The sequence below is a fragment of the Nansenia antarctica genome (assembly GCF_963989245.1).
Source record: "Nansenia antarctica genome assembly, chromosome: 19".
Lineage (NCBI taxonomy): Eukaryota > Metazoa > Chordata > Actinopteri > Argentiniformes > Microstomatidae > Nansenia > Nansenia antarctica.
The window spans coordinates 16,500,784-16,513,571 of NC_137692.1; the positions used below are offsets into that span (position 1 = coordinate 16,500,784).

General features: G+C 48.0%; 1 protein-coding gene across 1 annotated transcript in view; it reads right to left on the minus strand.

The window, feature by feature from the left end:
• Positions 1–247: 247 nt before the first annotated feature.
• meis1b (Meis homeobox 1 b) overlaps positions 248–12,788 on the minus strand; it is a 75,967-nt gene continuing 63,426 nt past the window's right edge. The window contains 2 exon segments of the mRNA XM_080549223.1: positions 248–341; positions 5,243–5,346. Coding sequence (XP_080405349.1) covers positions 5,288–5,346 — 59 coding nt within the window. The 3' untranslated portion in view covers positions 248–341; positions 5,243–5,287.

The following is a 12,788-nucleotide window of genomic DNA, read 5'->3' on the forward strand; positions in this document are numbered from 1 at the left end:
GAAGTCCAGGGTTTGACCCACCAGAGAAGAGGGGGTCCACGGGGATGTACACCTGGGGGCTGAAGGATGGTAAGGGGGGGCACGTCAGGGTGGTTGGGGTGTGGGGAGGGTGGGGGGGTCGTTTCCTCCTCCTGTGCATTAACATTGTTGGCTAGGGGCTCGGGGTCCAGGATGGTAGGGACGTAGGGGTGGCCCACAGTGCACTTGAGCAGAGTTGGTGTGTGGGGGAGTCCACGGTTTGGTGTTGGGGGTGATGAGGTGTCGTTATGGTCAGGCAGTCCAGTCCCTGTGCCCAGCGGGCGGCTGTGAGACAGGTAATCCACCTGGCATGCCCTGCAGTCCTGCGGGAAGAGAATCAAAATGGAAGATTAGTGACGTTTCTCACAGGCACATCGACTTTTTATTGAACACAGTGCATAATGGTGGTCCAGACTAGGACCAAAATGGTGGACCAGTGGGGAATATTTTATCTGAATATTTTCAATACAGCACAAATTCAAAACACACAAAGTTCATCACTACCCCAGACAATATCATGTAAAAGGAGTCAAAATCAGGTAACATAATCTCATGCTACTGTGGGCATCGTGCACAAATCAATTAGCATTGACATAATCTGTCCTATGGAACAGTAACTATTAAACCATACAAATGGTAAATGGACTGACTTATATAGCGGCTTATTCCAAAGCGGTTTACAATGGCCTGTCATTCACACACACACTCACGCACCGATGGCGGCAAGCTACCATGCAAGGCGCCGGCCCGCTCATTGGGAGCAATTTGAGGTTCAGTGTCTCAAGGACACCTCAACGTGTGGCCAGCCGGGGTTCGAACCGCCGACTTGCCGAACCTTGCGATCATAAGACGCCAGCTCTACCTCCTGAGCCACCGCCGCCCCATACAAAGCTACTGTGCAACCTGATCAAGTGGAGGGGGATGGTGTGACACTTTCTATAGGGGAACGTGAGAGACTTCCTAAAATAACTGTTCAGACAAGAGTAATCCTATAGTAAGTAGTGATAGTGAGTATCCTCAGGTGACTACTGTATGTATGTAGCTGTGACTGCTCTGAATACTTAATAGCCACATTGACAACAGTACTTATCAGGCTCCCAGAGGAGGACAGGGAAGGAACAGGGAAGGAACCCTCAGAATGATATTCAAACACAGAGTAATCTGGGCCATATAGCCTGTCCTTCATTGAGGTCATGGGATAGGGGGCACATGTGTATGTATGTGTGTGTGTGTGTGTGTGTGTGTGTGTGTGTGTGTGTGTGTGTGTGTGAGTGTGATTCTTAGAAGGTTAACAGTGTTAATCTCTAAGTAATGCCACAGTAAACACAGTACAAGAGAACTGACACAATCTAACTGACACTAAGGTCCATCGTTCATATCGTATTGTAATATCTGATAGCCTTTGTATGAAGGTGTGACTCACTCTTATTAAACTCAGCTACAGTGACCAATAATGACCGGGAAATGGCCTTTATGAAGCTTTATGAAATCGATCATTATATCGCAAAGACAACTTGAATCCAAACACGATTTAGTCTTGTAGAATGGTTTGACATTCATTACGTCTAATATCTGGGTCGCTTTATCTGTCTTATCTCTGCGTATATCTTGAGGGGAACACATCAATCAAAGACTTGCTTTCACAGTCATATCATCAAACCTCAACCTAGACCAGGAAGAGAGGCCTCAGCCATGAAAAATTAGGTAAAAGAACCCACTTTTATACTTCGCCCTCTCAGGGAAGTTCTTATTCTTTCCCTCTTAGGTGAACAATAGCCAAACGCCTCTCTCAGTCGTCTCTGGGTGAAAAAGTACCACAGAGAAGTCTGACCATTGTGTTCAAATTAAAGAGGAGAGGTGATTGTTGTTACCTGAGACCACACAGACCTGTCCACACGTGTGTGACACACACACACACACACACACACACACACACACACACACACACACACACACAATGAAGTTAGAAAGGCCACTAGGGGAGACTACAATGACGGCAAGGAAAAGGACGTTTCGTCAGCCTGGGACAAAAGCAGAGTAGACACAGGGCACTCGTTTGTCATTCCCTCATCCATCAATGTTCACCTCGGCTTTAGAAACAAAGGTGTGACTCGCGTAAAGATAGGTATCCCCGTTTCACGAGCCCACCTTGCGAAAGGTCAAACTAATACGCAATACCTTAGTAATACTACGGATGCTCCTTTACGGCATTTGTTCATCTGGGTGTTTTTTAAAGGAACACGTTTTAACGAGTGCTTAAGACAAAGACTAGAAAAATTGTTCATCGTGGCGTAAATAACACGTGTGCTTGAAAGAACACACCTCACCGCTAATAGGGTCTTCCACTTAATAAGCCAATCAATACATCGGGGCTCCTGGCCTCCCTTTTCTTTTCTCTTGTCGGGATTCCAACGGGGCCAAATCAACAGGGGGACATTCACCCAGACAATACAAGGGGCCAAAAAACCCCCATAGGGACTTGTTTTTGCCTCTTCGTTAAGAGTAAAAGTTCAGCCCTCGGTAAAAGGGGAGATCTTGACCCCTTGGCGGAGGGTTAACCAACTTGTGCTTAATGATTGGAGGGAATGAATCCCCGGACAAAAGGCCTCCAGCCGACCGGCAGCACAGGGGTTACAGACCCAAGTTCAGCCGAGCATTCCGGCCAACGTTTTTTGAGAAGCTAAGAGAAAGGGGGGGAGGGGACAGCACGAAAAATTCCATCCGCCCCGTAATTAATTCTCCCTCACTGTGATAACTATTGTCCTGGAAATGAAAATTACAGTTTTGGCCACCCTTGGCTAATTTTCGTGGAAGTCGGAGGGGGGGAGACGGAGAGCGGGGAGGGTGGGGGCCGGTCATAAAACAGTCATTCTCCCCTCTATCAAAGACTCCCCACTCTTCTGCTTGAGTTGCTGGGCTTTATCTGGGCTGACAGGTGTATTGTTTCGCAGAGCTATAAGCTCCATAATCGTCATGGGTAGAAAGCATAATGCTCTCGCTAAGTAGGTCTAATTGGCTTTAGTTTTAAGTAATGTTGCAGTGTGACTGCTAGGCACACCTTTTCGTTCAGGTCCCGGGACTCCCCAGCAAATAACTGCTCAATTTAGCCTTGAGGTAAAAAAATTCAGCCACCAACTAATGAAAACTGCTTATAAAATATAATGGACTCGTGGTCTCTTAATCAAATCAAATAAGATAACGTTTTTTTTCTCCGTTTTTTTTCTCCCTCTAATAACCTATTAATTTAATTGGTCATGAAAGGATATAACACATCACTTACATTTAATTGACCTAGAAAGGGAAAGTAACAATATTTAAATTAGACAAGCTAGGAGAATGGTGGATGGTGATGAAGCCATAAAGCAGCAGCTTGGTACTTCTCGGGCCATGGCGACATATTTCTGTCACCCTCTACCTCTTCTATCGCATTCTCTCCCCCCTCCCCCTTCTACTCTCCCTCAGCGTGTCTGTCTCTCTCTCTCTCTCTCTCTCTCTCTCTCTCTCTCTCTCTCTCTCTCTCTCTCTCTCTCTCTCTCTCTCTCTCTCTCTCTCTCTCTCTCTCTCTCTCTCTCTCTCTCTCTCTCTCTCTCTCTCTCTCTCCGTCGTCTACCCCACTCTCTCTCTGCTCTGCCCGTCTCATCGCGGATTCCTCTGGTGGCCCAATTACAGGATTCAGCAGGCAAATTGAGGCTGTTTAAAGCCAGGTCTTCTGGGAAACTCGGCACCTGCTGAAAAGAGGCTGCTTGGACAATACAAACCACCCCGCACACACACACACGTACACACACACACACACACACACACACACACACACACCGTATTCTAAAAAAAAACTCTCCCCCTGCATTTCAAATCAGACGGGGGGGCAAACAATGTGTGGTCGTGTTCCATTTACTTCTTTGTTTTAGGGTTGCGGATGACTACAGCAGATACAGGCATACAGGGGGAACGTTTTTGAGGTCGCACTTACACACTCAGACGTTCAGTAGAGGGTTAATGGTCTCTATTTTTGTAAACTGAATAAGTCAAATCCATTGGTCACACCTCCGGTGATGGCATATTTAATTTGGATCTAGTCAATTAGCCCCAGCTAAGCTGCATACCCTGCTGAGTACCACCTCCATTTTGCACTAGTTTATGTCCCCTCCCTGTGCCAGGAGTAATCCTATTACCATAGACACACACATACACATACTGTACACACACACACATGCACGCGCACGCGCACACACACACACACAGACACACAGACACACACAGAGACACAGACACACAGTACGTAAGTACCGGTCCAGATTCAAGTTCAATACACATCATATTTCATATGAAACGATGAAGCCTGTATAGTGTATATTGAGATACTATGTGGGTGTCTATTTAGTCCTGAGGTGCGAGAAAGAGAGAGAGAGAGAGAGAGAGAGAGAGAGAGAGGAGAGAGAGAGAGAGAGAGAGAGATGAGAGAGAGAGAGAGAGAGAGAGAGAGTAGACGCACTCTCTATCCAGTGTTGTCTAGCTGGTTAGTGTATTAATGTAACTCAAGCATCAACTGCAGCCAGGCAGATTTATGACACTTTGGGGATGTGCAACTTTCTCTCTCCTTGCACAGCTGCCGACTGCTTACATTTTTGCCAATCAGGCTGTTGCTATGGTTACGTCCCACCTGCCCCCCCTCTGACTCCCTCCCCCCCTCCCCCCTCCCCCCCGACCAAACCCCCCATCCTCATCCCCACTTACCACTTCCCTCCCTCCTCTGCTTTGTCCCCCAAACAGTCTCCCCTCTTTCCTCTCTCTCTCTCTCTCTCTCTCTCTCTCTCTCTCTGTCTCTCTCTGTCTATCTCTGTCTCTCTCTCTATCTCTGTCTCTCTCTCTCTCTCTGTCTCTCCTCTGTCTCTCTCTCTCTCTCTGTCTCTCTCCTCCCCCCCCTCTCTCTCTCTCTCTCTCTCTCTCTCTCTCTCTGTCTCTCTATCTCTCTACCTACCGTCATTTGTTGGCCCGCCTCAGATATAACTGTGTACTCTTCAGTCATGTGGTCAACGAGTGTGTGGGAGCGGGAGAGACAAAAGCAGCTACACACACACAGACACACGCACGCACACACACGCCACACACCACACACACAACACACGCACACACACACACTTGGCCCTGATCAAAGGGGTCTTATCGCTGGACAGACAGAGGGGGAGAGGGAGAGAAATATATGCATCGAACTCTGTGTACTTACTTCCCCATTGTTGCTTTGCGATTGCCTGGCTGGACTAGAGGAGTGCTACATGTAGTGCCACTGCCCTTCCATACCCATATTCATGCCCATTCCACTCATAGGACCTATAGTGAGAAAGAAAGACAAAAAAAGAACAAGAGAAACAGGGGGATAAGAAAAGAGGTCGATGTAGAGCATGGGTTACCCAAGCAGCACAACACACATTTACAGTGCATGGTAGAAAGAGAGGGAGGTTTCTGTGAAGCAAATCGACAGACAAAATAGAAGTATATCAGTGCTTTGGCACTGGCCATGGTGGGGGAAGTAGGCTAGCCGGTTAGCCAAACCCTGCTGACTTAGGGAACAGGGGGGAGACAAGAGAGAATCCAAGAAAACAGGGGATTTATATATATACAGTATATAGAGAGAGAGGCTTAAGGACAGAACATTGGGATTATGTGATGGCGTGTGAGAGAGAGCTTGAGAGAGAGAAAGAGAGAGAGAGATCACAAAAAAGGGGGGGAATGAGGGAGGGTGTCATGTGATTGACCACACCTGGACTACTCTCCTAGTGGCGTGTGTGTTTTTAGATCACCGCATGGGATGTGTATACACTACACTAAGGGTTTTTGGGGAAAACAGAGGGAGGGGGGGGGTGGGTGGGAGTGTAGCCCCAGACCAGACCACACGAAAGGAGAGACGAGAGAGAGACAGACAGAGAGAGAGACACGCTGAGGGTCTTACCAGGTGGTCTGATTCCCCTGTGCTGTTGACCGTCCATGACGAACCCCCCCATAGGCTGGCCATCTGGGTTGTAGGGGGCTCCTTGACTTACTGTGGTGGGGGCCGAGGGAGGGGGGGGGGGGGGGGACAGTGGTCAATTAGTGCTTTTAATTAAGACTCGGTGGCTGAAGAAAGATCATCTGTTTCTATACACGCACAGGGCTGTTCTCGGGGCTGTGGTGCCCCTCTCTCCTTCTCCTTCCCTCCCTGCCTCTCCCAACCGTCATCTTAAGTTCTGTGGTAAATCTTAGGTACTAACTAAGAACTAACTAAGAACTAACTAAAATCGAATTGAGTTTAGCCTGTTTTTGAGGGTGATTTTTGTTGTGGTGGACAATTGACATGTTTCGACCACACCTTTGATGTTAGACTAGGAAGGAGAGACCAAAATATTCTGAGCAAGAAATGAGGTCAGGGTCATACAGTAGTAGTATGTTGTTATTTATCGAATTAAAACGGTTTGTTGTTGTTTAAGTCGACCATCTTGTTTGTGTGACATTCACAGACATAGGTTTTTTGGGGGGAGAAAGCCACAGCCCAAAACCACCCCTAAGCTCAAAATGGTCCTAACAAAGCTCACTAAAATGTGTTGAAACATGCAGTACTGAGTAGTAGTCGCAGAACAGAAACCTGAGAACCCCTCTCTCTTTTTTTCCCCCTCTATCCTCGCCCTGCGCTCGCTCATAGAAGTCCACTTACCTCCGATATAGGGCTGTTTGGGGGTCACTCAAGCAAAAACAAGAGCTCAGCCCCACTGAATGCCTTTGAACTTTACTGAGCCCCTAATGCCAAGATGACCCCTGACCCCTATTACAGGTAATAAAGTTTACGGCAGTCCAAACCAAGCCATGCACCAGGGGACCGCTCACCAGCAGCCACAAATGGGGGGCGGGGGGGGGGCAACAAAGACGGGGGAGAGAGCTGAGATGCCAAACAAAAGTCAACCAAGAAAAGAAACACATCAACTTCCTCTGTGTTTTGGTTTGAGTTGGGGGGGGGCGGGGGGGGTGTCAGTTTTTGTTTTTCTTCGTTCAGTCGGAAAGGAGGCAGTTTTTTTTAAGACTAGACAAACCTTGTTGAAGACACATTTGTTTTCGATTAATGTGATTTGTCATTGGTTATCGTGCTGGTCAACCCAATAATAGCACGTCAAAGAGATTAGTCGGGCCTTTTTTTTTAGTGGTCAGTCACTCCAGTTGAGCCCCCATAACTGTTGTAGGTTTTTTATTTGGGAGGGGGGTAAAGTACAGTATTTACCGGCTGAGGAGCCTCCTGGTGCATGGCTTGTTGTGGAAGGCTTTCGCCTGCGGGACTTGAATACAGTAACTATGGGAGACTTGCCTGCACGGTTAGACTGGTCGATCATGGGCTGCACTATTCTCCTCCTTGCGTTTATGAACCTATGATAGAGAGAGAGAGAGAGAGAGAGAGAGAGAGAGAGAGAGAGAGAGAGAGAGAGAGAGAGAGAGAGAGAGAAAGAGAAAGCAAGAGAGATGTGTTAGTGTATCTCTCAGAATAATCCAAAACAAGACATGGCTTTCTGTTACCAATTAGTTAGACTCCGACACAGTTTAAGATTGGCATCCGATATTAAAAACAAGTACATTGGAACCAGCCCCCCTCTCACACTTTTCGAGCAAACACAGTGACGTTTTTTTTTACACTGTCATTGACCCAAACACAGGAGCCATTGTGAGTCTGAGGGTTGAACTAAAACATTTCTCTGTTCACGTTTAAAACACTATATTTTGTTTCTCCGTTTGAGATCTAACGACGAGCTGAAATTGCCGGGTTATGTGTGGGAAATATTTGTGTCTAGATGTAGGTGTCTATGTGTGTGTTCAAGACAGACGTTTATCTGACATATATAGCATCTGACCAACCTCTTCACCCTGTGGCCCCTTATAAAGGCACATGGTCACTCCGCCCCCCCCTACACACACACACACACACTCACACATACCAATATACACACACACACACACACACACACACACACACACACACACACACACACACACACACACCACTCCAGCCTTACTCAGACTAAATCCTTGTGAAATGACCCTGTGACCTGTGTTGACCCCAAGGAGTGAAGGCTCATGGGGGTTCTGACTTGATTTATGTGCTCCTGCTGTTGCCCCCGCTGGACACATCCATTTCATCTTTAGAGGGAGGAATTAGTCCACTTTTAAGGAAACAATAGCCACGCTAAGCTGAGAAAGCAAGGGGGCACTGATGGTTGAAGAGTAGTTCAGGGGGGCCAAGAAAAAAGGAGACAGAGAGAGAGAGAGAGAGAGAGAGAGAGAGACAAGAGAGAGAGAAACATAGAGAAAGAGAGAGAGAGAGAGAGATGGGCATCTAGCATCTGCTATCTTCTTGTTTTATAACTCTTAAATGTCTTAACCCCAAATGACTTTTTGAGAATGAGTTCTCCTCCTTGCCCAGTTGCTGCTCTCTCCACTATCTCCTTGTCTTCTACCTTCTAGAGAGGGAGATGGAGAGCAAGAGAGAGGGAGGAATGCAAGAATGTACTGACATGGCAGAGCACCATCAAATGAGGGAATGTCTGGAGTTTTATCACCGACTCCCCTCCCTCCCTCCCTCTATCCCTCCCTCGATCCCTGCCCTGCGCTGCTGAGGGAGAGATGGGGGGGAGAGGGGGGGAGTGGAGGAGTCGAGAGGCCTAGGCATTCTTTTTATTGCCTTCCCTCATAGCAGGCCCTCCATAGCAGGCCGGGGTCAACTCTGGGCCATCGCTGGCTAACTGCTGACCTCTATCCTCCCCTCTTCTTCTCCTATTTGGAATCTCTCTCTCTCTCTCTCTCTCTCTCTCTCTCTCTCTCTCTCTTTCTCTCTCTCTCTCTCTCTCTCTCTCTCTCTCTTCCTTTCTTAGTGTGACGACTCACCCTTTCCCCACTATCTCTCTCTCTCTCTCTCTCTGTTCCTTCCTTATCACTTATTCTTTAAATGGTGGACACTGCTTGGCCTCTCGAAACCTCTCCCCAAAAAAAACAACATTCTGCCAAGCTTCCTGTCCCAGTAGTCCCCCCATATCTACGGCCAGATGCACCATGGGGGCTGGAACAAAGGACAAGCGCCTCACAATGCCAGCCAGGGAACGGGGCGGGGAGTGAGAGAGGGAGGGCTGGAGGGAGGGAGGGAGGGCGACAGAGGGAGAGGGAGGGAGGGCTGGAGGAGTATGGTGGAGAAACAGAAAGGCAGGGCTCTGTTCTCCAGACCAGTCGCCCTCGTCCTGACTGTGAAGAAGCCAATCAAAAAGCTGAGAAGAGAGAGAGAGAGAGAGAGAGAGAGAGAGAGAGAGAGAGAGAGAAGCGTCCTCCATTAAGGGGTATAGGTTCACCTTTGCGCGACCCCTTGGCGCTAGAGGGCTGCGTTTACGGCCTGTTCAGTCCCCACCTTCCCATCACGGCACAATGAACCAGACTATTCAGACAGCTCAACAATGGGGGAGCTATTTCAGCGCAACACACCACTGGTGGGCTCAAGAAAAAAACGAAGGTGGCAAGAAAGAACGAATAAATGATTGTATTAACAGCCCTAATAAGTCAAATGAGGCAAGGACAGCGTTTTGCCGTGCTATTTCAGAGTAAGTTATATTCACCGAAATCACTCCCTTCTATCTCTTCTTTAATTGTTCCTCCCTTTCTCTCGAAAGACTAGAACTGATTGCAGTGCCAGGTGCCAGGGCCCTCGCTAATATCCCATTCTTATTACATACAAACACATACACACACACACACACAATGTAAGAAAATGTAAACACACACACACACACACACACACACATTCAGACATACGCACACACATCCGCATGCCCAGATACAGGCACCTACACACAGGTGTAGAACGAACTGCACGTGAAATGCCCAATTAAAAGCAAGAAATTGTGTTTTTCATCAGCTGCCTTTGTTGCGTGACCAATTATGGGATAATTTAATAATGAGCGCCGGAGAGATGCAGATTGGAGATACAAAGGTTACTTTCCTAGCGGAGCTATTTAAATGCATATGAAGTTCTCAATTTCGGCAGTTTACGCCTCCCCTAGCTTCCACCTCACCGGGAAGAAATAACCCATTAATAAACTGAGAGCACACACACACACACACACACACACACACACACACGTTCAAACCAGTGAATGCCGACACGAACCGCCATACTGTGTGTTCGTGTACACTACAACCTACACAGTTCTCTTTTGTCATTCAATGTGATTGAACCACTAAAGTGAAATCTAACATTTGGATTGATTCTTTTCAACAAAGCCACAATTGACAACCAGCTACACACAGACACTCACAGACACACACACACAGACACACACACACACACACACACACACACACACACACACACACACACGCACACACACACACACACACACACACACACACATACACACACACACAGGAATCACTCCTTGTTCTCATCTGAAGAGTCATAAAATGTCCCCCTCCCTCCCTCCCTCCCTCCCTCCCTCCCTCCCTCCCTCCCTCCCTCCCTTTCTGTCCACCCTTCCCTCCTTTCTCCCCCCCCCTCCTTCTCCTCCCCCACTCTGTGTCATTCTCAGGTCATTCACTCAGCACTGGCTAGGTTTAAATAAACTAGTCCAGCTGCTTGCAGACCCAGATCCCATTTACACTACCCCCCCCCCCCCCCCCCCGCCCGCCCCAACCTACAAACTCTCTATTTGTCCGTAACCCCCCTCCCCCCTCACCACGCCCCCCCCCTCCCTCTTTCACTAACTAAACACCTCTTCTCATCAACCGACTGTGCTGTAAGACAGAAGAGGAGCGTGTATATGATTTAATAACAGTCGATAGGCTGCGCTCACATTATCTCTCAATAGTTTTTTGTGTGACAGCAACTCTATTCTGTTAAACCAGCTTTAAGTGAGAGTTTCACAGCTCTGTTGAGGGAGACGGGACTTTTAGGAGTGTGTTGTTGTGTGTGGTGTGTGTGTGTGTGTGTGTGTGTGTGTGTGTGTGTGTGTGTGTGTGTGTGTGCGTGTGTCTGTCTGTCCACAACAACCAGCTGCTTCTCCGAGAGTTATGGAGAGGAAATGTTGACCGTTGAAAAACAACCCGTTGGCTCTGATTGTGCTGGCTTTGCAACACTCACTCAACAATCTTCCAGGAGAGGACAGAGAAAGAGTTCATGACAAAAAAAGGGAAAAGAAGAAAGAAAGAAAGACGTAGAAAGGAGAAAAAAAGTTATGAGGTCATGATCGGCAGGACACACCTCTCTCTGTTTCTCTCACCCCCCCCCCCCCTCTTCTCTCTCTTTCTTTACATTTTCACCCTGTCTTTCTCTCTACTAGTGAGGTCAAGGCTGGATTGTGGCAGTCATCTATCAATGCCAGTGAGAAGGCATAGCTGCTGGCCTCACTTTGCCCAAAGAAAAACATGGCTGCCCCGCCTGCCCACTCCGCAAACATAATATTGGACAAATCTCAAGTCTCCACTGGCCTGTATACTAGAGAGCTGGGTCCCGAGGCCTACTGTAACACCCCACAGCCCAGCGTTCTGGCTCAGAGTGTTTCTGTGTCACTTCCATTTCAAAATAAAGTCAAAGTTTATCGGCCATATGCACAGGAGACCTGTACCTGTAAATAGTGATTCAATGTAATTCTTACTTTGCCAGCTTCCTCTCAACAGTGCAAATATCAGGACAAAATAAAACAAATACAATGAGAACATGTCTAAGCACCTGTACTGTAGGCGTGCATGTCGACACACTCTTTGCTACACAAGTATGTGTTGTATAGTTCTGCCGCTTTCTCTTTTTCGCAGACACACACACGCACGCGCACACGCACGCACGCACACACGCGCACATGCACACGCACACGTACACGCACACGCACAGCGTGCCGCGGCATTCTCCTGCAGTGAGTCAGTGGAGGGTGTTGCTGACCAGGCTGAATAAAGAGGGGAACTGAAGCAGACACACTGAAGGGGTGACCCCCAAACACTCCCATGCTGCTGCCCCTGTCATATCCTGTCTCTACCGGGTCACATCCTCTCCTCTCTCCGTGGGCATCCCCACAGGAGGCGATAGAGATGCTAAAACTGGCACCTCGCTTTCCAAATATCTGAGTCAGCAGACAGAGAGGGAGAGAGAAAGGGCGGGTGGATAGGGAGAGAGAGAGAGGGGGGGGGGGGGGCACTAATATCTAAAGTAAAGAAATAGAACATGGTTTGAACTAAGTCGATATTCAAATCGATCAAAATCACTGGATTTCTCAACAGAAAATGGCCGTAACGAAATGTTTAGATTCTCAATGGGATTTTCAATGAGATTTCAACTTCAAGTGAAAGCTGGTAACATGTTTGAATGCAGGGCTTCGGCATTGACCCTCACTGTACCACGGTTTGAATCCCCCCACAAAAGAGGGGATGAAAAGTGAGTGGGGGGAAAAAGAGAGGGAATAAAAATAGAGAGGAGTGAAGAGAAATGCCAGAGATAGTGGGATGTAAGAGAGAGAGAGAGAGAGAGAGAGAGAGAGAGAGAGGGGCGGCGGGTACAGTATGGCTCACAGACTCTGTACGCATGCGCACACACTCGCGCGCACACACACACACACGCACACACACACACACACACACACACACACGCACACACACACACACACACACACACACACACACACGCACACACACACACACACAGATCAGCCTCAGATCCTTTGTCCTCCCCACGACTGACACATGACACACAACTATGCACACACTCACGGCCACTCCGTTTATCAAAGACA